This window comes from Lepidochelys kempii, chromosome 1 (assembly GCF_965140265.1).
Source record: "Lepidochelys kempii isolate rLepKem1 chromosome 1, rLepKem1.hap2, whole genome shotgun sequence".
NCBI classification, from domain to species: domain Eukaryota; kingdom Metazoa; phylum Chordata; order Testudines; family Cheloniidae; genus Lepidochelys; species Lepidochelys kempii.
Window position 1 is genome coordinate 286,045,694 of NC_133256.1, and position 25,122 is coordinate 286,070,815.

A 25,122-nucleotide genomic window follows, 5' to 3' on the forward strand; every position below is an offset into this window, starting at 1 on the left:
AACTTAGCAATAAAATCTTAAACAATGTTCACACCAATAGCAAAGTTTACCAGATATGTTAGTTGGCATTGTAAAACATCTTTTATTTAGTAAATATGCAACTCTGATTAGATTTTTAGTGCCCAATTGTCTCTCAACCACAGTTGTCCCCTGTTTTATAGGTACTCTCACTCCCAAATAGCCCAACACATTGCACCACAGAAAATTCTTCAAGATAGGTTTTAGGGTGTAAAAGAACTCTCAAAAGGAATCATACTGGCAGAAACAAGGTGAAGAAATGCAGTAAAGAATGTCAGAAAGTATAAATGAGTTTTCCAAAACTGCCAGGAAAGAGTCTGAATTGAGCACCCTGACGGCAAAATGATGGCACTCTAGTAAGGCTACCCAAAGCTTTTTAGAGAAGATTTTATCAAAAAGGTTGATGATAATAACAGCATTGTCCATGTACAGCAAAATCTCAGCGTTACAAACACCTTGGAAATGGAGGTGGTTCGTAAATGTTCATAACTCTGAACAAAATGTTATGGCTCTTCTTTCAAAAAGTTCACACCTGAACACTGACTTAGTACAGCTTTGAAACTTTACTCTGCAGAAGAAAAATGTTACTTTTAACCATCAATTTAATGAAACAAACACAAAAACAGTTTCCTTACTTTCTCAAATCTTTTTTTAAACCTTTTTTGCAGGAAAAAACATTACAACAGTTCTTACTAACAGTGCAGGTCTCTCTCCATGGCCAGTTTTAACATCAAGAGAACGGAGCGAACCACAAGTTTGCAGGAACGCAGAAGGTCAGACAAGGTTGACTATAAGTAAGACAGTAACAAAATTCGCAAGAAGAAAAAGGAGTACTTGTGGCACCTTAGAGACTGACAAATTTATTTGAGCATAAGCTTTCGTGAGCTACAGCTCACTTCATTGGACGCATTCAGTCATTGTCAAAATTGTGAGCTGTAACTGTGTTGCAGAAACTGTAATTTGTAATACTCACTGCAACTTTTAGTGCCCCTCCTCCATCATGATGGAGGGGCGGCCAGGGCAAGTTTTAGTGACTAGCATTGAGACCTTGGTTGGCAACCAAGAAAAATCTGGGTAAGTACCGACGCAACCTAGTGCATGAGATGGGGCTATGGTGGTGCATGAGGAAGACAACCTCAAGGACTTTGCCTTCTTCAGCAGCACAACTGTGCTGAGGAACCAATTTGGGGAGGCCCCAGTAAGGGGGCTAGGTGGGAGCTGAGACTTAAGCCTCCCAAAGATCTTGATGCCCTGGCAGTGCCAGCCCCCTCACAGGGCTTCTAAGGGTCTCCAAGTTGGGGCCAGCTCAGGGCACAGAGGCTCAGGCCCCACACACAACCTGGACTGAAAGCTTCGGGAGGAGGGGGTATCCAACCTATGTTGGAGATTAAAAGACTCTACAAACAACTCTGTCCTAATGGCACCCTTACCTTCTAATCCTACAGCACGCTACTTTGAGGACATCTCTACAAACACCTACATCTGCTCATCATGACAGAGAAGCAGTAAGGCGAAATTTGAGTGATGTTGCAACCTTGTGCAACAGGTGGCAAAGCCACTCATTCAAAAGTGGCTGGAGCTTGTGTGTGGGTGTACACCCAGGACTGGACTCCTTGTGGGGGTATTCAGATGGGAGGTCTTTATTCTTCATTCTTCTTGTTTGTTTTATTATGGTACTTGAACTGAAAGCATCAAAACCGCAACTTAAACTGTGGCCACAACTTCTGAACAACAAAAATTCACAACTTTTTTAGAGCCTTTATTAAGTGAATGCATGCTTCTTGTGGATTACTTTTGTTTTTTAATTTAGAGGTGAAGGCTAGGCTTTAATAAACCTTCTTGAAGAAATCCATTTTCAAGAGAAACTTGAAGGTGGATGGAGTCAGGCATAGAGGATGACATTTAAGAAGACGCGCTGAGTTGAACAAAATGACATGTGCAGGCAGTTTTGGCCGAACGGAGAGAAGAGCAGAAAGACTGATGGGAACTAGCCAAAGCCTATCATACTGAGCAATATTATCTTCATTGTTTCCTTGTTGTCCCCCACAATTGGTCTGTTTCCATCTGCTGTCTCGTCTTATATTTAGACTTTAAGCAATTTGGTGGCAGCAACAGTCTTTTCCTTCTGGGTTTGAAGAGTGCCTGGCATTATGGGGTCCTCATAGGCATGATGATGATAGAAAAATCATAAAAACTATATTGGGAAGGGCCTTACATGCAAGGGCAGGGAGTTTGAGTACTATGCATATATAGCAAAGGTAAGCTAATAAAGGGATTTGAGAGAAACTGGAAATAATTCCATCAGCAGGTGGAACTGATGAGTGAGTTCCACTAGAATGGAAGGGGGCAAAGTAAAAGTTAAAGGGCCTTATCTTATGTGGGTTAGGTTGAGATAAACCCTGCTACCTTTTGTTAAAACTACAAACTGCCTTGTCTTCAATAGAATTTTGCCTCAGTTACCATGTGTTGGCCAACAAGAGTTAAGAATACGTCTTTTTCCCTAGTGAAGATGCACTCAAGGGGGCTCTCTCAATCTGGACAAGGATTTTGGCAGTTGTACTGTAGTGTATATGTAGAATGGAAGCAGCCTAGGGTAGAAGAGGAGACTTGACAACCAGCATTGGGAGGAGCAGCATGGAATCCTGAAGCTGAGGACAAGGGAAAGTGATAGTGGCTCACCATAACAGAAGTCTTAAAAGACCTGTTTTGGAATGTCTCTGATACAAATGAGAGGTATATAATGAAATTACTTATATCCAAGTTGAGTTGCCCTTTACTTAATGGATTTGCAAACCCTTTCAGGATTTCTCGGTTCCCCATCCTAAACTAGTGGCTCCTGTAGCATCGGGGTGATGTAAACCAACGGCAGCAGCAGCATAGCACTTTATATAACAGCAAGCTGTTCCCTTTGCAGTTGGCTCCTGTGTAAAATGCTTGCTACAGAGGAGAACTGACTAATGCTAACAACTTTGAGGCTGCAATGGATTTTCCAGTCATCACCCTGATCTTGTACAATTTTTGGGTCAAAGACCATTTCACACAAATTTCTACTGCACCTAGCACAATGAGGTCACAATCCCAATTAGGACAACCTAGGCACTATTGTAGTAGAAGTAAGAAGGATAATCAGAAGTACTTCACATCTGGAAGAACTGAAATGGAAAAGTGAATAAGATGGTGATCAGTATTTTCCTTGGCAGCTTTCCATTTTAAAGTATTACTGTTCTACTACCACTGCCCACCTTATAAGAAAAGCAGTCTGAAAAGTAATAAAAATAAGCAAAGTCTGAGGAAGTGAAATGAGCATTGTGACAAGGTCAAAAAATGCAAACAAGAATGTAATGAGATGAACAAAGCCCAAAAAAATGGGGATTAGAGAAAATTACACAAAGACAACGACTGAAAGGCACAGTGTTCTGGAGTGTGTTTATACTAAGTAGTCAATATAAGACAAGTTAACTAAACTTTGTTGGGGAGAACCTCCTTATTATCTCAATTTCATCTACTTACCAGATCTTTAACAGGATCATCAATTGGCTATAGGAGTTGTGCACTGTGGGTGGGACCTTCTTTGTCAGCTTTGAGTTAGCAACCTGAACCCCACTACATCTCTGAAATTTACTAAGCACATGAGCCATTGCACAGCAATGGCTTGTGTGCATTTTTGAAGCAAAGAGAAAAGCAGACAACCTGGGCCACGTGGCAACTTGCCAGAAGCCTGAGAGCCACATCTAATTAGTCACAGCAGAAATTTTCAGCATTACAACCACATTAAAAAAAAAAAACACCACAGCCTTTACAGAGAAGGTTGTTTTGTTTTTTAATACTTTTCATTTGGCAGGATTTGTTTATAGCTAGTGTCTATTTGTGCACTGTTGACTCAATTAGATGCTAAGAAAGAAAGGTAGGACGTAATTAAGTATGTAACCTTTTCCTAACAGGAGAGGATATGTACTATCCAGAAAAAACAGAATAAAATCAAACGGGATTCTAGACATTTGCCACTTTATTGGGATCAGAGGCACACAGTGGAAACTGCTCGATAAGTTTTGTCTGCTTTCTATGAAGTTCTTCACTGAAATGTTATATATGTCACAAACTTCAAGTGCTTTTCTAGAGACATTTGGAAACACCATCACCAAGGGTAAAACCACTGGGAAAATAGCTTTTTTTCTTCCTTGCTGTAAAATAATCTGCCAGAGAAAGAAAGATGACAGTCAAAACTAATGCCTAGCCTACCCTTAAAAGTTTTGTTAGCATAGCTACATCAGTGGTGGGCGGGAGGGGAGTCCCACATTTCAAGTATGCTGGCAAAAGGCCTACTGTAGAAGCAGTTATACCAACAAAAAAGTCCTTTTGCTGTTATAGCTTATTTTGTTTGGGGAACTGGACTAAGCAGTCTCAGCAAAAGAACTCTTGCTGGTATGAGCTGTATCTTCACTAGGAAGGTTTGCTGATATAGCTATACTGGCAAACTCTTTTTACTATAGACAAAGTCTAACAAAAGTGGTATGGCAAACTGATATCTAAACAAGAAGCTTGAACAAATATTCTTTGGTGCCATTGTCCTGACAACCAAAATGATTTTAGAGAATGCCCAGCACTGGGTAGCCCCGGATCACAATGCCATATCGCAAGAGACAGCATATTCTCAGTCATCTTCTCTTTGGCAGCCATGTTTGCAACAATGGCTTCAAGAAGGAAGTAGGTATCTGCACCATATTTGTAGCCACAGTGTTCCCATTTTGAGGGCTTCTCTACACACACACTTGCACTGGTTTCATTAAATTGACTTAGTTAACTAAGTGCAAATACTGCGTGGACACTTTTTTTGGCGTAGGAGTATTTCAGCTTAGTTTAAACCAGTTCCAAACCAACTTAAACTACACCAAAGAAAGCACTCTTATGCTGGAATTGGAGTGTTTCTACAAAAGTTTGCACCAATTGCATTATATCAGTTTAAATTCACACCTTATGTTATATCTGTACAACTTTTCCATGTAGACAAGGCCTAAGAGAACAAACCAGTCCTCTCCATTGCCTGCTTACTTTATGGTATGTCACTATGTAACATGCAGTCTCACCAAAATGATTAACTGATTAATTTAAAAAAATCACAAATGTCTAAATGTTTAAATAAACATTTGTGATAATCACTCTTCTGTTCCTTTTCTATCCACCACCCAAATAAAACAGAACTTTTTCCCAAACACAACCACCTATCTCCCTCTCTGACACACACCAACCTCCCCCTGCTAAAAAAGATGTGCTCAAATGCCAACTGCAGAGCATTAGTAGCTCTGCAGGACTGGAAGTGTCTGCAGGAGGGTGGCCGCTTTATTTAATTTCTCACGCTCTGGGGCAGAAACAATGCAATCTGGGGTATGATGACCTAGGACAATGCCAGAGCCCATTTGACGTAAATACAGATGGTAACTAGGTTACAGCAAACCTGATAAGAACAGGACATTAATTTTGGTAAGGGCAAGTAGACTTTTTGAGATGAATGAAAAAGGAGAAAAAGAGTAAATAGCTAAAAATCTACTGGCTGTAAAACAGGAAAAAAGTAGATGTGTTTCCACAAAGCTCTATCATTAGGAGGCAAAAGGAGTATATATTTTAACAACCCTACATGTCTCAGGACTGGTCCAACTCTCACCTTCTGGAGACTCACTGGACAAATTTTGCTCAGTTCAAGTCTCTCTCCTAATATTTATTTATTAATTTTTGCAGTGTGCAAGAAAATGCAGTGCATATTTTAGTTTCCTTCTCTCTGGATGATAAATTTGCCACATTTTAGTCTCTCCTACTAGGAGGCCTTGGATAAGGCAAGAAATTGTGCTTGCTTTATGGTTTCTTTATCCATCTGTAGATTAAGGATTTTCATGCATATGCTACAGTATCTCTATCCCCTCTTTGGTGCTGGTGGGAATCGTGTGTTTTACAGACTTCCAAGGGATAAGGAGGTTTCCAACATGGAGATGGCAGAGATTGTGCTATGTGTTACAGTCTCTCTGGGGATGGGTTGTTACTGTGTGTGTGTGTGTGTCCGTCCATCCGTCCCTCTCTCTCTCTGGGGATATGGAGATGGGAGTTGTTGCTAAGTAGATATTACAGTCTCTCTCAGGTTATGAGTTGGTCGGGGTGTTCCTGTCTGTTACAGCCTCTCTCTTTATTGAGATGGGGGTATTGTGCTGTGTGTTACAGTTGCTCTCTCTACAGGGATTGTTACTATATGTATGTGTTACAGTTCCTCTCTCAATAACCCAGAGGGCTGGTGCTCTGTGTTTTATAACACTCTACACTCGCAGGGGTTCCCAAACTTGGTTTGCGGTTTGTTCAGGGTAAGCCCCTGGCGGGCCATGAGACGCTTTGTTTACCTGAGCGTCTGCAGGTACGGCCGCTCGCAGCCCCCAGCAGCCGCGGTTCGCTGTTCTCGGTCAATGGGAGCTGCAGGAAACAGTTGCCTGGTCCGGGGCTGCTCCCACAGCTCCCATTGGCCGGGAACAGCAAACCGCGGCCACTGGGGGCTTCCAGCAGCCGTACCTGCAGACGCTCAGGTAAACAAAGCGTCTTGTGGCCCGCCAGGGGCTTACCCCGAACAAGCCAAGAACCAAGTTTGGGAATCCCTGCTCTACAGGAATATGGGGGCATTGCTCTCTGTCTGTTATGCTTGTGTTAAAACTGCTCTTTCTGGGGATATCCAGAGGCCAGGGGAGGGTGCGTATGTGTGTGTTAGTTGCAGTTGCTCTCTCTCTCGATACAGAAGGTATTGCTGTGTTTATGTGTGTGTTACAACCTCTCTCTATGGGGATAAGAGCAGACATTTGCTCTGTATCTGTGTTACAGTTGCTCTCTTTCCATGGGGATAAAGGAGTTGGGTACTGCTCTAGAGCAGGGGTTCTCAAACTTCATTGCACCATGACCCCCTTCTGACAACAAAAAAAACTACACTAAACACACGGGGGGGCGGGGGATGAAGTCTGAGCCACCCAAGCCCCACCACCCCAGGCAGGGGGGCCAAAGCCCGAGCCCCACCACCCCGGTTGCTGTGTGTGGGTTAGTGTCTCGGGGGGATATAGAGATGAGGGAGGGGATTTGTTGCTGGGTGTATAATACAGTCTCTTTCTCTCTTTAGGAATATGGAACAGTTGCTGTGTGTGCGCTACAGTCGGGGGGGGGGGGGAGAGGAGATGAAGCATTGTTGCTGGTGCACTACAGTCCCTCAGAGTTGTGGGGTTGCTAGTGGGTGCGTTACAGTCTCTCGGGGGAGGCGGAGATGGTGGGGGTGGGGGTTGCTGCCAGGCGCCTTATGGTCTCTCGGGGGAGGCGGAGATGGGGCGTGGTGGTGGGGGGTTGCTGCCGGTTACGGTCTCTCGGGGGAGGCGGAGATTGCTGCCGGGCGCCTTACGGTTTCTCGGGGGAGACGGAAATGGGGTGGGGGGTTGCTGCCGGGCGCGTTACGGTTTCTCGGGGGAGACGGAGATGGGGGGGGGGTTGCTGCCGGGCGCGTTACGGTTTCTCGGGGGAGACGGAGATGGGGGGGGGGTTGCTGCCGGGCGCGTTACGGTTTCTCGGGGGAGACGGAAATGGGGTGGGGGGTTGCTGCCGGGCGCGTTACGGTTTCTCGGGGGAGTCGGAGATGGGGGGGGGGGTTGCTGCCGGGCGCGTTACGGTTTCTCGGGGGAGTCGGAGATGGGGGGGGGGGTTGCTGCCGGGCGCGTTACCGTTTCTCGGGGGAGACGGAGATGGGGGGGGGGGTTGCTGCCGGGCACGTTACGGTTTCTCGGGGGAGACGGAGATGGGGGGGGGGTTGCTGCCGGGCGCGTTACGGTTTCTCGGGGGAGAGGGAGATGGGGGGGGGGGTTGCTGCCGGGCGCGTTACGGTTTCTCGGGGGAGACGGAGATGGGGGGGGGGGTTGCTGCCGGGCGCGTTACGGTTTCTCGGGGGAGACGGAGATGGGGGGGGGTTGCTGCCGGGCGCGTTACGGTTTCTCGGGGGAGACGGAAATGGGGTGGGGGGTTGCTGCCGGGCGCGTTACGGTTTCTCGGGGGAGACGGAGATGGGGGGGGTTGCTGCCGGGCGCGTTACGGTTTCTCGGGGGAAACGGAGATGGGGGGGGGGGTTGCTGCCGGGCGCGTTACGGTTTCTCGGGGGAGACGGAAATGGGGTGGGGGGTTGCTGCCGGGCGCGTTACGGTTTCTCGGGGGAGACGGAAATGGGGTGGGGGGGGGGTTGCTGCCGGGCGCGTTACGGTTTCTCGGGGGAGACGGAGATGGGGGGGGGTTGCTGCCGGGCGCGTTACGGTTTCTCGGGGGAGACGGAGATGGGGGGGGGTTGCTGCCGGGCGCGTTACGGTTTCTCGGGGGAGACGGAGATGGGGGGGGGTTGCTGCCGGGCGCGTTACGGTTTCTCGGGGAGACGGAGATGGGGGGGGGTTGCTGCCGGGCGCGTTACGGTTTCTCGGGGGAGACGGAGATGGGGGGGGGTTGCTGCCGGGCGCGTTACGGTTTCTCGGGGGAGACGGAGATGGGGGGGGGTTGCTGCCGGGCGCGTTACGGTTTCTCGGGGGAGACGGAAATGGGGTGGGGGGGGGGTTGCTGCCGGGCGCGTTACGGTTTCTCGGGGGAGACGGAGATGGGGGGGGGGTTGCTGCCGGGCGCGTTACGGTTTCTCGGGGGAGACGGAGATGGGGGGGGGTTGCTGCCGGGCGCGTTACGGTTTCTCGGGGGAGACGGAAATGGGGTGGGGGGGGGTTGCTGCCGGGCGCGTTACGGTTTCTCGGGGGAGACGGAGATGGGGTGGGGGGGGGGTTGCTGCCGGGCGCGTTACGGTTTCTCGGGGGAGACGGAGATGGGGGGGGGGGTTGCTGCCGGGCGCGTTACGGTTTCTCGGGGGAGACGGAAATGGGGTGGGGGGGGGGTTGCTGCCGGGCGCGTTACGGTTTCTCGGGGGAGACGGAGATGGGGGGGGGTTGCTGCCGGGCGCGTTACGGTTTCTCGGGGGAGACGGAGATGGGGGGGGGGGTTGCTGCCGGGCGCGTTACGGTTTCTCGGGGGAGACGGAGATGGGGGGGGGGGGTTGCTGCCAGGCGCGTTACGGTCTCTCCCCTGCGCACGCCCCCATAAGGCGGAGAGGGGCGGCGCCATGAGGGAGCGAGTCGGCTGGCTGCCGGTGGCAGATGCCCGGTGCAGGCCGCTCTCGCTCTCCGAGCTGAGGCCCGTTACCCCCTTCAGAGTTAGCGGCGCGACCTCCCCTCCCCCCCACGCGGGCCCCCTGCTGCCGGGCCCCGCGCATGCGGCCTGCGCTAGCGGCCTAGCGTTCCGCGGGAAACCCACGGCCGGGCGCCTACACCAACAATGGCGGCGGCGGCGGAGGCTGCGCCGCCTCCTCCTCCCCGTCGCGCGGCCCTGCCGGCGGCGCAGGGATCGGTCCCGCCCGCGCGTACCTGGTTAAACTCCTCGCCCACATCGGCGTAGATGTCTATGTGGTCCACACCGTCCGCCATGATCCCGCCCGCTCCTCGGGCCGCCGTCGCCGCCTCCACCGCCCGCCGCGCCCGGGTCTAGAGCCGCCGCCGGGGAGGGGGAGCCAACGTCACTTCCGGAAGGAGACAAGGACCTTCCGGTTACTGCAGCCGCTATTGCTGCTGCCCCCACAGGATGCGCCTGAGCCCGCCCCAGGCTAGGGGGGAGGGGGTGTCACGCAGGCCGGCTGGGGAGTTTCTCTCAGCGATACCCGCGGTCCTTGCAGCCTCTCCCGACGCGGGTTGGAGGTTTGCTCTCTGACCAGGCTCCCCCACTCTTGGGGGCGGCATTGGGGACCCACCATTGTAACCAGAATTCTGCGTCATACTGCAGTGCTCGCAGGCCCCAGCCTGGCGCCCCATTGGGGTGAGGGGCTTCCCAGACTGCAAGTCAGGGGCAGATCCTGCCCCAAAGGGCTTTGAATCTCAGGTCCTAATCCTGTAACTAGTTGGGCGCAGGCAGGACCCAGTGTCTGCAAGGAGCCCTGGGCATTAGCGTGGGCCCATGTGGATTCGCAAAAAGAAAAGGAGGACTTGTGGCACCTTAGAGACTAACAAATTTATTTGAGCATGAGCTAATGGTGCTTACAGTCAAACAAATGGGCGGGGGGGGGGAGGAGTATGCAAGCAGATGAGAGAGCAAATGAACCAAATGCGATAGACATTAGTCTCATTGATAACTCCCATTGTTTCATGTTCTCTATGTATATAAATCTCCTCACTGTATTTTCCACTGAATGCATCTGATGAAGTGAGCTGTAGCTCACGAAAGCTTATGCTCAAATAAATTCGTTAGTCTCTAAGGTGCCACAAGTACTCTTTTCTTTTTGCGAATACAGACTAACACGGCTGCTACTCTGAAACCTGGCATTGCTTAGTGTGTTACTGGATGGTGCTCAGATACTATGGTAATGAGGCCTGGTACAAGAACCTCCATGTGACGGAATAAAATTGCCCATGATCAGCATTCTAAAATCATAAGCATGGCCATCATGCATCAGACCAGTGATCCAGGTGCTTCAAAGGAATGCAAAGAACAGGGCAATTTTGAGAGATGCATCCCGTCGCCAGTCATCCAGTCCCAGCTTCTGGCAGTTGGAAATTCAGGGACACCTGGAGCATGGGATTTGCCTCGCCGACTATCTTGGCTAAGCCATTGATGGACCTATCCTCTAGGAATTTAACTAATTCTTTTTTTAACCCAGTTACACTTTTGGCCTTCACAAGATCTCCAGCAATGAGTTCCACATTGTGTGAAGTACTTCCTTATGTTTGTTTTAAATCTGATGCTTATTAATTTCATAGGGTGACCCCTAGTTCTTATGTGAAGGGCTAAATAACACTTCCCTGTTCTCCATACCATCACCAAAGTGGTCTCTTTTCTAAGCTAAATAGTCCCAGTCTTTTTAATGTCTCCTTGTATGAAAACTGTTCCATACCCCTCATAATTTTTGCTGCCCTTCTCAGTACCTTTTCCCATTCTAACATAGCATACGTCAGATACAAAAAAATCATGAGTTTGTGTTAAATAACATAAGATTTAAAAAAATACATTTTGGCCCAGATCCTCACAGGCACTTAGGTGCCTAAATCCAATGATTTCAGAAGGAACTAGGTGCCTAAATACCTTAGAGGATCTGGGCCTTTGTACTTCTGTCTTCTGGTTTTTGAGGCATTAGGATTCCCGGTATTGCCAGCTCTCATGATTTTATTATCAGTCTTGCTTAGTTAAAGCCCTACGTTCCTGGAGACAAGTGTGATTATGCAAGACTCAACTTCAATTAAAAAACAAGTTTCTAGCCCTTGTGATTACAAAGAAAAGCATGAAAGTGTGACAAGTGAACAATAAAGGCTCAAAAAACAGAAGGCAAATAAAAAGAACACACAATTTATTATTTATTTGTTTAAAATTTATTATTACATTTAAAAAATCGCATGATTTTTAAGACAATTTCATAATTTGGAGGGCCAGACTCACAATTCTTAGATGTTTGTGACTGACAATACTAGATTCACATTTTCAAGACTTTCTCTGCAATCATGAGAATGAAAAACTTAAAAAAAGCTTAAAAAAAAAAAAAAGCTGAGAGTTAACAGCAAGTATCCAGGAGCTGGGGCTTTATGAAAAACACCAAATGTTATGCTGTGTTCCCTCTAAGCTGCGCGCTGGGGCAGCTGCCCAGGAATGTTTTGTAGTGCCCTGCAGTTGATTAACAGAGCCGCCCACATCCAGCCACAGCATGTGTTCAGGTGCCCCTCCCTCACCACTGCTTCACGTTGCTCTTGCCCTCTGCCTTGGAGTCCCTGCTGCTCCTAGAACCCTCCTGCAGAGAGGGGAGTGCTGATGTCAGGGTATCCCCCCCACCTCTGTACTCCAGCAAGGGAGATGGGATAGCCCAGCTCTGGAGGACTTCGAGCAGGAGAGGGTCTGAGTCTGAACGCTGGGTGAGTGAGTGCTTTACCTTAAAGAGACAGCGCACGGTCTCTCAGAGACTTCCCAAGCACACACAATCTCTCTCTCTCTCTCTCTCACACACACACAGTCTTTCACACTCACCTCCCAACACATACTTCTGGTGGTGGTGTTTGTTGTTAGTACTTCTTTGTAGTTTTTGCAATGCACATATATTCTCTGTAATTTTATTCTTTCAAAGTATGTTATTTTAGTTTTTTGACTGGTCTGTGCATTTCATAATTTTTATTTCTCTCTTACACTTAAATTTAACTCTTTGAATAGTGAGCTCTAAAATGCGTAATCTGTCCTGGCTGGAGTAATTTTCCCTATGGTAACTTTTTAAAAATATACACTTACAGCCTTTTCTGTAAGGCTAGGCAAGCCCACATAACTGTATCCAACAGCACCATTTTTATATGCACATAAAGACTCATACCACTGAAACTCTGTGGACCATCTTAACTTGACCTCCTCAGCAGCTTCTCCTTGGCTCCCTCTATTTTGGTGATGTGTGTTGCACACTGGTGTGACTGAGTAGGCCTTTTCCCTCTTCCGCTATGCTTCTTTCACACACAAAACTTGTAAAGTTAGTTCTACTGTTCCCATGATTTTCCTGGAGGATCATACAACATATGTCTCCTTGTGACAGACTCCTCCACACTTGTTTCTTATCATGCCCCTTTTTTTAATAGCGTGGGACTCATGAGCACGTCTTCCTACATTGTTTCCCCAGATAAGACCATGCCCTATAGGCATTTGTTACCCCAACAGGGGGATTGCTGCCTCTTTTTCAAATAATTTACTGCAGATGTCTTTATTCCACAGCACACACCAATGAGATCATGTGCCTCATTAATAGCATGTGTGTGATACAACCAAATATACCAATTTTTTGCAACCATCTTTTGTTACTACATCCATTTTTAAAGAAATTAATATGAAGCTCAGAAACTGGTTTATTACAAATAATACTTAATGCTCATGTCGCTCTTCATAAATTGATAATGCTGCACACATATTGACTAATTCCTTGAAGGTTTCTTACAGGGATTGGTTCCTAGGTTAGTGTTTCTGTGGTGTGGTGTGTAGTTGATGGTGAGTATCCGCTTCAGGTTGAGGGGCTTTCTGTAAGCAAGGATTGACCTGCCTCCCAAGGCCAGTGAGAGTGGGGGATTGTTTTCCAGGATAGGTTGTAGATCATTGATGATGTGCTGGAGAAGTTTTAGCTGGGGGCTGTACGTGATGGCCAGTGGTGTTCTGTTATTTTCCTTTTTGAGGCCTGTCCTGTAGTAGGTGACTTCTGAGTACCTGTCTTGCTCTGTCAATCTCTTTCCTCACTTCTCCAGGATCCCTGCCTGCTGTGGTTCTGTGTGGCTCCCAGAAGCAGTGGCATGTCCCCCTCTGGCTCCTACACGTAGGGGTAGCCAGAGGGCTCTCTGCACACTGCCCCGGCCCAAATGCCGGCTCTGCAGCTCCCATTGGCTGGGAACCACAGCCAATGGGAGCTACGGGGGTGGCACCTGTGAACGGGGCAGTGCGCAGAGCTGTCTGGCCATGCCTCCACATAGCAGCCAGAGAGGGGACATTCTGTTGCTTCCGGGAGCTGCTTGACATAAGTGCCACCTGGAGCCTGCATCCCTGACCCCCTCCTGTGCCCCAACCACCTGCCCCAGCCCTGATCCCCCTCCTGCACTCCGAACCCGTCAACCCCAGCCTGGAACCTCCTCCTGCACCCTAAATCCCTCATCCCCAGCCCCACATCAGAGCCCGCACCCCCAGCCGGAGCTCTCCTGCTACTATGAATCAACCTCGCATTTCCTCTCATCTTCCTATGTAATCTCTAGTATCTACTCTTTCTCTTCCTCATCTAACGCTTCTGCCAACTCTGCTTGGCCATCATGAACCGAGCAGCATAGTTTCCACCGCCAACTCTGCTCTCCCACTCTTGCTGCGCTACCGACCTTCTCCATGTTGTCTGTCCTGAGCTCCCGCCTCCGTGAAAGCTACAGAAGACAACCATTCCCTACTGTTTTTCAGCTATCGTGAACAGAGCAGCACCTCTTCCGCTGCCACTCTGCTCTCCTACGTTTCGCGCCCTTTTTCCAGGATTACCCATGCAGGCACCATAGCCATGAAGCCTGCTCAGATCTCCGCATTCGAAAATCTCAACATTGGTTCTCCACTTGTAAGGTAACTCCCTTCTCTTCATGTGCCAATACATATCTATGCCTGTATCTGTTATTTTCACTCCATGCATCTGAAAAAGTGGGTTTTTGACCCATATAAGCTTATGCCCAAATAAATCTGTTAGTCTTTAAGGTGCCACCAGACTCCACGTTGTTTTTGTGGATACAGACTAACATGGCTACCCCTCTGATGCTCTGTTCAAAATTATAATATTGGCACTGTCTAGCTACTCAAAACAGATGACTGCAGAACTATCCCTGAGGAGATTTTATTTAAGTAGAAATGTTATATTGATAGTATGGTCTTTACTATACATTATTATATCATTTTGTTCAGTTTTTATTTATAACTAAGGGAATCTGTGACTCAGGGGATAAGTAATGGGTTCCAGAGCCCTTCACCTCCAGATCTACAGTTCTAATCAAGGCTAGATTGGCAAGGGCTATAAATTGTTACCATCTGATGTCTGTTTGGTCACCTATGTTACTAGAGTTGGTGATTTCGGTCAGTTTTCTAGCAGATGGATGTCTGCCTCACAGTTGGCAACTGTGAGCAAAGAGGTCAAGGATTACATGAGCGGTGGCTGTCCCCTAGATAGATGAGGCACCTTAATTTAAGGCTCAGAGGGGTAGCCGTGTTAGTCTATATCCACAAAAACAACAAGGAGTCCGGTGGCACCTTAAAGACTAACAGATGAAGAAGTGGGTTTTTTACCCACGAAAGCTTATGCCCAAGTAAATCTGTTAGTCTTTCAGGTGCCACCGGACTCCTCATTGTTTTAATTTAAGGCTCTGTCAGGGGACTGAAGTCTGAACCTGGCAACACCACCCAGTGGCAGGAGACAATGACCAGGGGTAGGGGAACCCAGGCCCTCCCTGTTCCACTGGGTTCTGACCCTGGGCCATGTGAGTAATATTTTAACTGTGCTGCCAGATTGGTGGCTCCCCCCATGCCGGCTCCCTGGGCCATTTCCTACCCTGGTTTCAGATCCTCCACTGGCGCCACTGGACTGCATTTGGATTCCCCCTGGAGTTCATGCTCTGGAGGATTTTCCTCTATCAGTCACAGCCTATCAGTCCTGGCCCTCAGACCTGTAGCAGCTGGGCAGTGGGACCTGGTCCCAGCCGTGTGGAGCCCTGGCAGTTTCTCTGCAGAAGCTTGCAGCACACAACTGCTCCACTTCGCTGTCCACCTTCTCTGAACTGAGCTGCTCCCTTTTGAGCTCAGCCTCCAATGTGAGCATGCCCAGCAGGGGTGACTCGGCAGGGCCTTCTGGACCCAGAGCTGCTCATTAACCCGTAGTTCACCAGTGTGGGTCTCGTGCACCCCATCACAGGCTGCCAATATGATGCTTTTCATGGCCACTGCATTCACATTTTTTAAAAGATTCCTCTTATTGACTAATCTTTGTCGTTCTTTGGACTGCATGACAGGCATTGTCCAGGCTACCTACACATGACTCAGTACATTTTGTCTGAAACTAAATGCTTGGCTGGATTTAATTGTATGTGTAATGCAGAAAGGTCCTTAGCTGGAACATGAGATCGAGGAGAATGGATTTGGTAACACTGCTGGATTGTTTTATGCTGGTATTACACTAGATGGCACTATCATTTAAGCAAAATGAACCAAACCATTTGAATTGTGCATTAAAGCTTGATGCAGCAAATACTTAATTCTGTGATTAGTTCAGAAGTCATTGGGACTCTTTGTATGACTAAAGACCCTTCACAATGTTTACAGGATTAGGCATCTGGCAAACATCCAGATTATGTCCACATTTTAACCTTGAAAATTTGGATTTTTCAGATCAAACTGTTTTCTTAGGAAAATGTATGAAAACATGTATTTGCATATAAGCTTTTCAGCCTTCTTGCATTTCTCCCCTTCAGAAACTGTCCATCCCTTTTCAAATTTCACCGGAAAATATGTGTATCTCTGTGATGGGGTAGGACTCACCATGCTAGTGCCTCCTGCTGAACATCTTGCAGATTAGCTCCACAGGTCAGTACACTGACTCCCAATGGTGTCTCACCCACCATCACTTCTGCTCCTGGACCCAAGAACTGCGGCATCCAAGAACTGCGGCATCCTCTTCAGGACACAACCTTCCATCTGTGCCCACACTATGCGCTCCCCACTTCTAGGGGACAGTACTGCAGTCCACTGGGCCAGCCACTTTCTCAAAGGTGAGGGAGGGCGGGGCCCAGGCCCTTCCACTACCCCAGGTCCTGGCCTAGAGACCTATAGATGGCAGCCACATGCTGCATCCCCTCCAACCTCTCAGTCTACTTCCCTGGGCCATTCCCCCGCCGCCCCAGCATCTTCTTTGCCCTTATCTCATGGCCTCAGCATGCCAGTCTTAGCAGCCAGCCAGAAGCTCGCTCTCACTTCCCTGATCCTGCCCAGCACTGCTCTGTCCAGGGTGCTAACTTTCTTCCTCCTGCAAGGTGGCCAGTTCTCCCTCCTCAAGCTCCAGGGAACAACTGCACCTACTTTGGGCATGGAACTAGCTATCCACACTGCCATAGTAATGAGTAATCATTATAAGGAATAATCAAATGCTTATTAATGTTTTAAAAGCAAATGTTTGTACTTATACAGTTTGTAAGGGCTGTTGGACATCTGTATACTTGGATACTCTGTGAGGTGTGTTGAACCAAGTGTGTCGTGTAAGAAATGTTTAAGGTACAAACATATACACATATGTATATTATAATCCTGACCAAAGCCCATCTCACCAACCACCAACTAAGTATAAAGGCCTCCTTATGTCACCCATAGGTTATCAAAGCACAACTCTACACCCTACGCCTCTGTCATGATCCTAGGCCTAACATTCCCAGGTCCACTATAAGGGACTAAAAACAATTGAAAAATAAAATCTGTCCATCAGTCGTATGAGGGTATGTGCAGAGTAAGGGACATATGGGGCAGAATGTGTGGATGGGAAAGTAAGGTGGCCACATAACAGTGTTTAGCCCACTGGGCCACCTTCAGTCCATGCATTATGCTTTTCCTCGACAGGTAAACATCCTCCCCATAAAAAGACAAAAAGCAGGGGAATGGAATAGGAAGAGAGCCTGAGACATAAGCGCTTGTGTCAGAGACCTGGTATGAGGCAGAACTTGCTCACAGAATCTGGCAAAAACAGGGCTGATATTGCAGAAATACACATTCCTAAGAAGTGCTAGGCACAGATTATTCATGCAAACACATCCTGATATCAAGTGATACCAGAACATCCTGATATCAAGGATGGCACAAAAGCATTCCCCTAGAATAACAGGAACACATTGACCCCTCCTAAAAGATAAGGTCAGGATGACAGTACATAATAGAGATGTTTTGATTGAACCAACATGTACAAGGTGATGGGTGATAACTAGCCATGTCAGGGGGTAGTAACTAACTATGTCAGAGGCAGTACTAATTTGTTTGTATCAGGGTATAAAGATGTAACTCAGAGGGAGTATCTTGGTCCAGCCGACGGGGGAATGGAAAGTCCCGCCATTCACTGAGATCCGTCCATTGTCATGGGCATACACATTTTAGTATCCTCGTAAAGTCTGCCAGGTGCTATTACTGTGCTTTGTCAACAATAAACCTGGCCTGGTGCCTTCGTACCTTAACGAATCTTGTGGTCATGAGGTGGTGCACTCGAGGTCTGCTGTGTGGCTGCCTGCGCAAAGCTGGGGCAGGACACAGGGAGAACGCACACACGCAGCCGAACACCTAACATTCTTTCTTCTGCTTATTCGTGCCATACATGTGCTTATATATCTTCTGTGTATTCTCATTTCTGTCTCTCTCTCATTTCTAACTCACTTTTCTATAACTTTTATACTTCCATAACTGTGATTATTTAGTGTAAATAAAGAGTAGGCAACTATATACTGTACCTGTACAATCAAAGGTGTCCATACACTTATCAGTGCAGAAGGAACTTTTAGTAATGTTATACACAGCAACTACCATAAATCCCCTGTGCATTTAGAGGAAAACAGACACCAACCACCACATTTATCTATTCTATTGTATTTTGTAAAAATCTGTGTATTGTGTCCATTTTCTAAGGTCTGAGACAGTTACAAATCTATTTAAAAAAAATAGTTAAAATTATCACAAACACTTCAGTTAAAAAGCATAAAGCACATTGTATGGAGTTCCAATAGCTAATATGTATCACAGGATTGATGATAAACTACAACGTCTTTTACCCAATATCTAGCTGACTAAAATCAAAGGCAGACTGAAACCCATATCATCAGATGGCTATATTATGACCTATAGTTAAGGCTGCGAGTTTGTCACGGAGGTCACAGATTCTGTGACTTTCTGGGACCTCTGTGACTTCTACAGCGGCCCTTCGGCTGGCCCGGGGGTTGCCTGAGCAGGCAGCCCCTGGGCCAGCCACACTGGCCGCTGCTGGGGCAGTCTTGTGCCACTGTCCCCCTTCCCCCAAGCAGCAGCAGCAGTTTGGGTGTAGGGCTCAAGGCTGGGGGTTGGGGCATGGGAGGGGGTGAGGGTTCTGGGCGGCACTTACCTCGGGGGGGGGGGGGTTCCCCAGAAGTGGCGACATCCCTCAGCTCCTAGGTGGAGGCGTGGCCAGGGGGCTTTGTGCGTTGCCTCTGTCTGCAGGCACCACCCCGGTTCCCAGCCAATGGGAGCTGCGAGGCGGTGCTCAAGGTGGAGGCATGCTGCCTAGCCACGCCTCCACCTATAAGCAGAGGGAGTGGGATGTCACCACTTCCAGGGAGGTGTGGAGCCAGGTAGGTAGCCAGGAGGTGTGCCAGCCCCGTCAACCCCCCCTCCCCAGTAGCAGCAGCAGAGGTCCCGGGCCGCCCACCCCTCATCACCCATGGTGCCCCCAGGCCTCCCCTGCCCAGCACCTGCAGCACCCCTGGGCCACCTCTGCCCCCAGATTTAGTCAGGGGTATATAGTACAAGTCATGGACAGGTCACAGGCCATGAATTTTTGTTTACTGCCCGTGACCTGTCCATGACTTTTACTAAAAATACCCATGACTAAAATGTATTCTTACTTATAATACATTAAATGAGTTGAGGGTCTCATTCTAGTTCTTATTGGAGAGGTGTCCCAATTACAAAACTATCACCATTATTGACACTAATTGGTATCCTCAACAGACAGATCAAGGAGAACATAAAGACTGAACAACACACTCACCTCTAGGTCAGGGTTGAGAAGTATTGCCAACCTCAAGCTTTCAAAAATCTTGAATCAGACCTGACATTTATTTGCCTTCTGGATTTTGAGTCCTTAGGATTCACATTTTCAGGCTTTTTTCTATAACCATGAGGGCCAGAAACTTACTTTATTTTAAATGAAAGCTGAGAGTGTCACATAATCTCATGACTCCAGTAGCTGGGGCTTTACATTAGGGGCAATGTGAGACAGCTCTTATTGTTATGCTGTAGTCTGAAGTCCTGTGGCCTGAATTCTCAGTTACACTAACGTTGCTTTATACTAGTGCTTTGGCTCCTTTATACTGACAGTGTAAAGGTGTAAGTGAGAATCAGGCCCATATATCTCTAGGATTGGCCAACCTGCATCTTTCACAGTTGGACATTACTTGTTTTACAATTCATAGGGTGAGATTCTGTGCTGCATAACTTAGGGAGCCCTGGGGACCTGTCTAAGTTACTGCAGTCTCCCTGGGCAGCAATTCCCAGAACCGCTGCAGCCCCATTCTTAACACCCCCTCGCTGCACCCACCTCCAGCCCCACCCCCAAAGTGCCCTCTGCTGAGGCTTGCAAAGGGGTCATCAGAAGGCAGCTTTTGCATCTGTCTTTCACAATGTGTGCACCAGAGGAATCCTTTTAATTATGGAGCTTTCAGGGCCCTTTTATGCTGCTTTTGCCCTTTTAAACAGCATCAAGAGGCCAGAGATAAGAGTGAGGCTCTCACCTTGAGCCTTATGAACCAAATCCTGGCGTCTTTACTCATTCCTTATTCTGTCAAAACTCCCATTGATTTCAGTGAGAGTTTTGTGTGAGCAAGTATTTCTGGATTTAGCCTCCCCATATTAACACATTAAAAGCTAGATATAAAAAGCAATCACAGAGTTGAGTCCCAAAGAGCAGCAGCAGAATAAAACATACTATTTGTCCTAACAAAAAGGACTTGCATTCCATAAGAACATAAGAACGGCCATACTGGGTCAGACCAAAGGTCCATCCAGCCCAGTATCCTGTCTACCACATTGGCCAATGCCAGGTACCCCAGAGGGAGTGAACCTAACAGGTAATGATCAAGTGATCTCTCTCCTGCCATCCATCTCCACCCTCTGACAAACAGAGGCTAGGAACACCATTCCTTACCCATCCTGGCTAATAGCCATTAATGGACTTAACATCCATGAATTTATCTAGTTCTCTTTTGAATCCTGTTATAGTCCTAGCCTTCACAACCTCCTCAGGCAAGGAGTTCCACAGGTTGTGCACTATGTGAAGAAGAACTTCCTTTTATTTGTGTTAAACCTGCTGCCCATTAATTTCATTTGGTGGCCCCTAGTTCTTATATTATGGGAACAAGTAAATATCTTTTCCTTATTCACTTTCTCCACACCACTCATGATTTTTATAGAGTCATAGAATCATAGAATATCAGGGTTGGAAGGGACCTCAGCAGGTCATCTCGTCCAACCCCCTGCTCAAAGCAGGACCAATCCCCAACTAAATCATCCCAGCCAGGGCTTTTTCAAGCCTGACCTTAAAAATATCTAAGGAAGGAGATTCCACCACCTCCCTAGGTAACGCATTCCAGTGTTTCACCACCCTCCTAGTGGAAAAGTTTTTCCTAATATCCAACCTAAACCTCCCCCACTGCAACTTGAGACCATTACTCCTTGTTCTGTCATCAGCTACCACTGAGAACAGTCTAGATCCATCCTCTATGGAATCCCCTTTCAGGTAGTTGAAAGCAGCTATCAAATCCCCCCTCATTCTTCTCTTCCGCAGACTAAACAATCCCAGTTCCCTCAGCCTCTCCTCATAAGTCATGTGTTCCAGTCCCCGAATCATTTTTGTTGTCCTCCACTGGCTCTTTCCAATTTTTCCACATCCTTCTTGTAGTGTGGGGCCCAAAACTGGACACAGTACTCCAGATGAGGCCTCACCAATGTCGAATAGAGGGGAACAATCACGTCTCTCGATCTGCTGGCAATGACCCTACTTATACATCCCAAAATGCCATTGGCCTTCTTGGCAACAAGGGCACACTGTTGACTCATATCCAGCTTCTCGTCCACTGTAACCCCCAGGTCCTTTTCTGCAGAACTGCTGCCGAGCCATTCGGTCTCTAGTCTATAGCGGTGCATTGGATTCTTCCGACCTAAGTGCAGGACTCTGCACTTGTCCTTGTTGAACCTCATCAGATTTCTTTTGGCCCAATCCTCTAATTTGTCTAGGTCCCTCTGTATCCTATCCCTACCCTCCAGCATATCTACCTCTCCTCCCAGTTTAGTGTCATCTGCAAACTTGCTGAGAGTGCAATCCACACCATCCTCCAGATCATTTATGAAGATATTGAACAAAACCGGCCCGAGGACCGACCCTTGGTGCACTCCACTTGATACTGGCTGCCAACTAGACATGGAGCCATTGATCACTACCTGTTGAGCCCGACAATCTAGCCAACTTTCTATCCACCTTATAGTCCATTCATCCAGCCCATACTTCTTTAACTTGCTGGCAAGAATACTGTGGGAGACCATGTCAAAAGCTTTGCTAAAGTCAAGGAATAACACGTCCACCGCTTTCCCCTCATCCACAGAGCCAGTTATCTCATCATAGAAGGCAATTAGATTAGTCAGGCATGACTTTCCCTTGGTGAATCCATGCTGACTGTTCCTGATCACTTTCCTCTCCTCTAAGTGCTTCAGAATTGATTCCTTGAGGACCTGCTCCATGATTTTTCCAGGGACTGAGGTGAGGCTGGCTGGCCTGTAGTTCCCAGGATCCTCCTTCTTCCCTTTTTTAAAGATGGGCACTACATTAAGCCTTTTTCCAGTCATCCAGGACTTCCCCGGATCGCCATGAGTTTTCAAAGATAATGGCCAATGGCTCTGCAATCACATCCGCCAACTCCTTTAGCACTCTCTGATGCAGCGCATCCGGCCCCATGGACTTGTGCTCGTCCAGCTTTTCTAAATAGTCCCGAACCACTTCTTTCTCCACAGAGGGCTGGTCACCTCCTCCCCATGCTGTGCGGCCCAGTGCAGCCATCTGGGAGCTGACCTTGTTCGTGAAGACAGAGGCAAAAAAAGCATTGAGTACATTAGCTTTTTCCACATCCTCTGTCACTAGGTTGCCTCCGTCATTCAGTAAGGGGGGGCCCACGCTTTCCTTGACTTTCTTCTTGTTGCTAACATACCTGAAGAAACCCTTCTTTTTACTTTTAACATCTCTTGCTAGCTGCAACTCCAGGTGTGATTTGACCTTCCTGATTTCACTCCTGCATCCCCGAGCAATATTTTTATACTCTTCCCTGGTCATTTGTCCAATCTTCCACTTCTTGTAAGCTTCTTTTTTGTGTTCAAGATCAGCAAGGATTTCACTGTTAAGCCAAGCTGGTTGCCTGCCATATTTATTATTCTTTCTACACATCGGGATGGTTTGTCCCTGTAACCTCAATAAGGATTCTTTAAAATACAGCCAGCTCTCCTGGACTCCATTCCCCCTCATGTTATTCTCCCAGGGGATCCTGCCCATCAGTTCCCAGAGGGAGTCAAAGTCTGCTTTTATGAAGTCCAGGTCCATATTCTGCTGCTCTCCTTTCTTCCCTGTGTCAGGATCCTGAACTCGACCATCTCATGGTCACTGCCTCCCAGGTTCCCATCTACTTTTGCTTCCCCTACTAATTCTTCCCGGTTTGTGAGCAGCAGGTCAAGAAGAGCTCTGCCCCTAGTTGGTTCCTCCAGCACTTGCACCAGGAAATTGTCCCCTACCCTTTCCAAAAACTTCCTGGAAATTGTCTGTGCACTGCTATATTGCTCTCCCAGCAGATATCAGGGTGATTTTATATACCTCTATCATATCCCCCCTTAGTCTCCTCTTTTCCAAGCTGAAAAGTCCTAGCCTCTTTAATCTCTCCTCATATGGGACCCGTTCCAAACCCCTAATCATTTTAGTTGCCCTTCTCTGAACCTTTTCTAATACCAGTATATCTTTTTTGAGATGAGGAGACCACATCTGTACGCAGTATTCAAGATGAGGGCGTACCATGGATTTATAGAAGGGCAATAAGATATTCTCCATCTTATTCTCTCTCCTTTTTTAAATGATTACTAACATCCTGTTCTTCACAGTCTGCTTTGGTCTTAACTATCTTGAGCAGTTTAGTATCATCTGCAAACTTTGCCACCACACTTATTTACCCCTTTCTCCAGATCTTTTATGAATATTCCATGAGGATTTGATTTTCTATCCAAGGCCAGAACTAAACACATTACTCTTCTTTGCACTAATCTGTGTATCATTCTGTCTACAGTCAAAGCCAAGACACAGCAAAAAAACGGAATAATAAAATACTCATATACAAAACTAGGTTTATCTGTTATGTTAATTTGGCAAAGCCACAGCATGCGCTTTCCATTAGCTTTGGAGTTTGGGATGAAATGCTTAGCATGTTCACATGTATGCTGTATACTCTAGATGGGGTGAAAAGCTCTGTCCAAAGTTTTAAGCTGTATTCGTTTTTATCTCATGACACCTTCTATTACATGCCGTTAATAGCCATTAGGATTTAGATAAAAGTTTACTCTCATGAATAGGAGAAGTGTTGCAGGTGGGGAGCAAAATGATGCCAACTAGATGTTATGTCCAAGAGCTATCTTGCTGGTACAGGTCAAGCATGAAACTGCACCAATGCTGTGAGTTGCACACTGCTGCTCCTTTGTAGGTTCTGAGCCAAAACTCATTGAAGTCAATGGAAAGAAATCCCACTGATTTCAATGCGCATTGGATCATGTCCCAATGGAGCAGTGTGCTGCCTTTCCTATCACGTGCTGCAGGTATCAGCACACACTTCAGGTGACCGTACACCTCCTAAGCAGACTGCATTGCCTTGAGGCTGTGGCGTGCAGACCATCCTGGTAGCCAGTCCCCCTCCCCAGTGATGAATAGAACATTAATTTGAAATCCTGCCCAGATGCTGTGGAGGGTGTGGGAAGATACAGCTCCCTAAACCCCATTCTCTCACTAGTGTATTCACTCAGCACCTAATTCCTCCACATATTTCCTTTTTGATCACGTATTCAGAAGTAAATTAATTAATACAGTGAGCGATGAATGTTGAAAGGGTCCTCAGCACAGCCTCTAAAATCACATGCATGATTGAAAACATTTTGGCATAGCCATGGCAGTGTTTCAGCACCTGGAAAAATGTAAGCCTGGGAAACTGGGGGCAATTATAGCAGCAGCTGCTGAAAACAGAAGCCAAGAGTTTAATATAGCCCTTTTTTTTCCCTGCAGAAACTAAAAAATTGTACCTGTGGGAAATAATGTAATTTTCTCAGTTTGAATGGAACATGAAACTCCAACCTTTAATAAATATCTGTACTAAATATACATATATTTTTCTACTCAGCAAAATTCATACAATTAACACACCTCACTAGGTAAATTTATTGGTATATTATAAACAGTTTAAGTCAAAATAACAGCTCTACATTCAAGGCTTTTGTAATTCTGTATCAATTAAATCTAGAGAAGCACAGAGTGACTTATAAAAGTATTAACCCTGAGTAAAGACCCAGGAAAACTTAAGTTCAAATCCATCTTTTATTTTATTAACCTGTTGACCAACATCTCCCAGGGCTAGTCTACAAGGGGTAGGTTTACCAATTATACTGGTATATTTAAATTTATATAGTTATACCAGTATAACTCCCCATAGGCACTTTTATTCA

General features: G+C 47.1%; 1 protein-coding gene and 1 long non-coding RNA gene across 7 annotated transcripts in view; one reads left to right on the forward strand and one right to left on the reverse strand.

Annotated features, from left to right (window-relative positions):
- Positions 1 to 9,618, reverse strand: part of CPSF6 (cleavage and polyadenylation specific factor 6) — an 82,462-nt gene extending 72,844 nt beyond the window's left edge. For all 6 annotated transcript variants that reach the window (XM_073327815.1, XM_073327818.1, XM_073327817.1 and 3 more), the window contains exon 1: positions 9,468 to 9,618. In XM_073327815.1, the coding sequence (XP_073183916.1) occupies positions 9,468 to 9,527 (60 nt within the window). In that variant the 5' untranslated portion in view covers positions 9,528 to 9,618. The remainder of the gene's footprint in view (positions 1 to 9,467) is intronic.
- A 2,232-nt stretch (positions 9,619 to 11,850) lies between these two features.
- On the forward strand, positions 11,851 to 17,793 carry LOC140906768 (uncharacterized). Its single transcript, XR_012157239.1, has 3 exons — positions 11,851 to 11,990; positions 14,038 to 14,190; positions 16,080 to 17,793. It is a non-coding gene; the product is annotated as an uncharacterized lncRNA (long non-coding RNA).
- Positions 17,794 to 25,122: the final 7,329 nt, after the last annotated feature.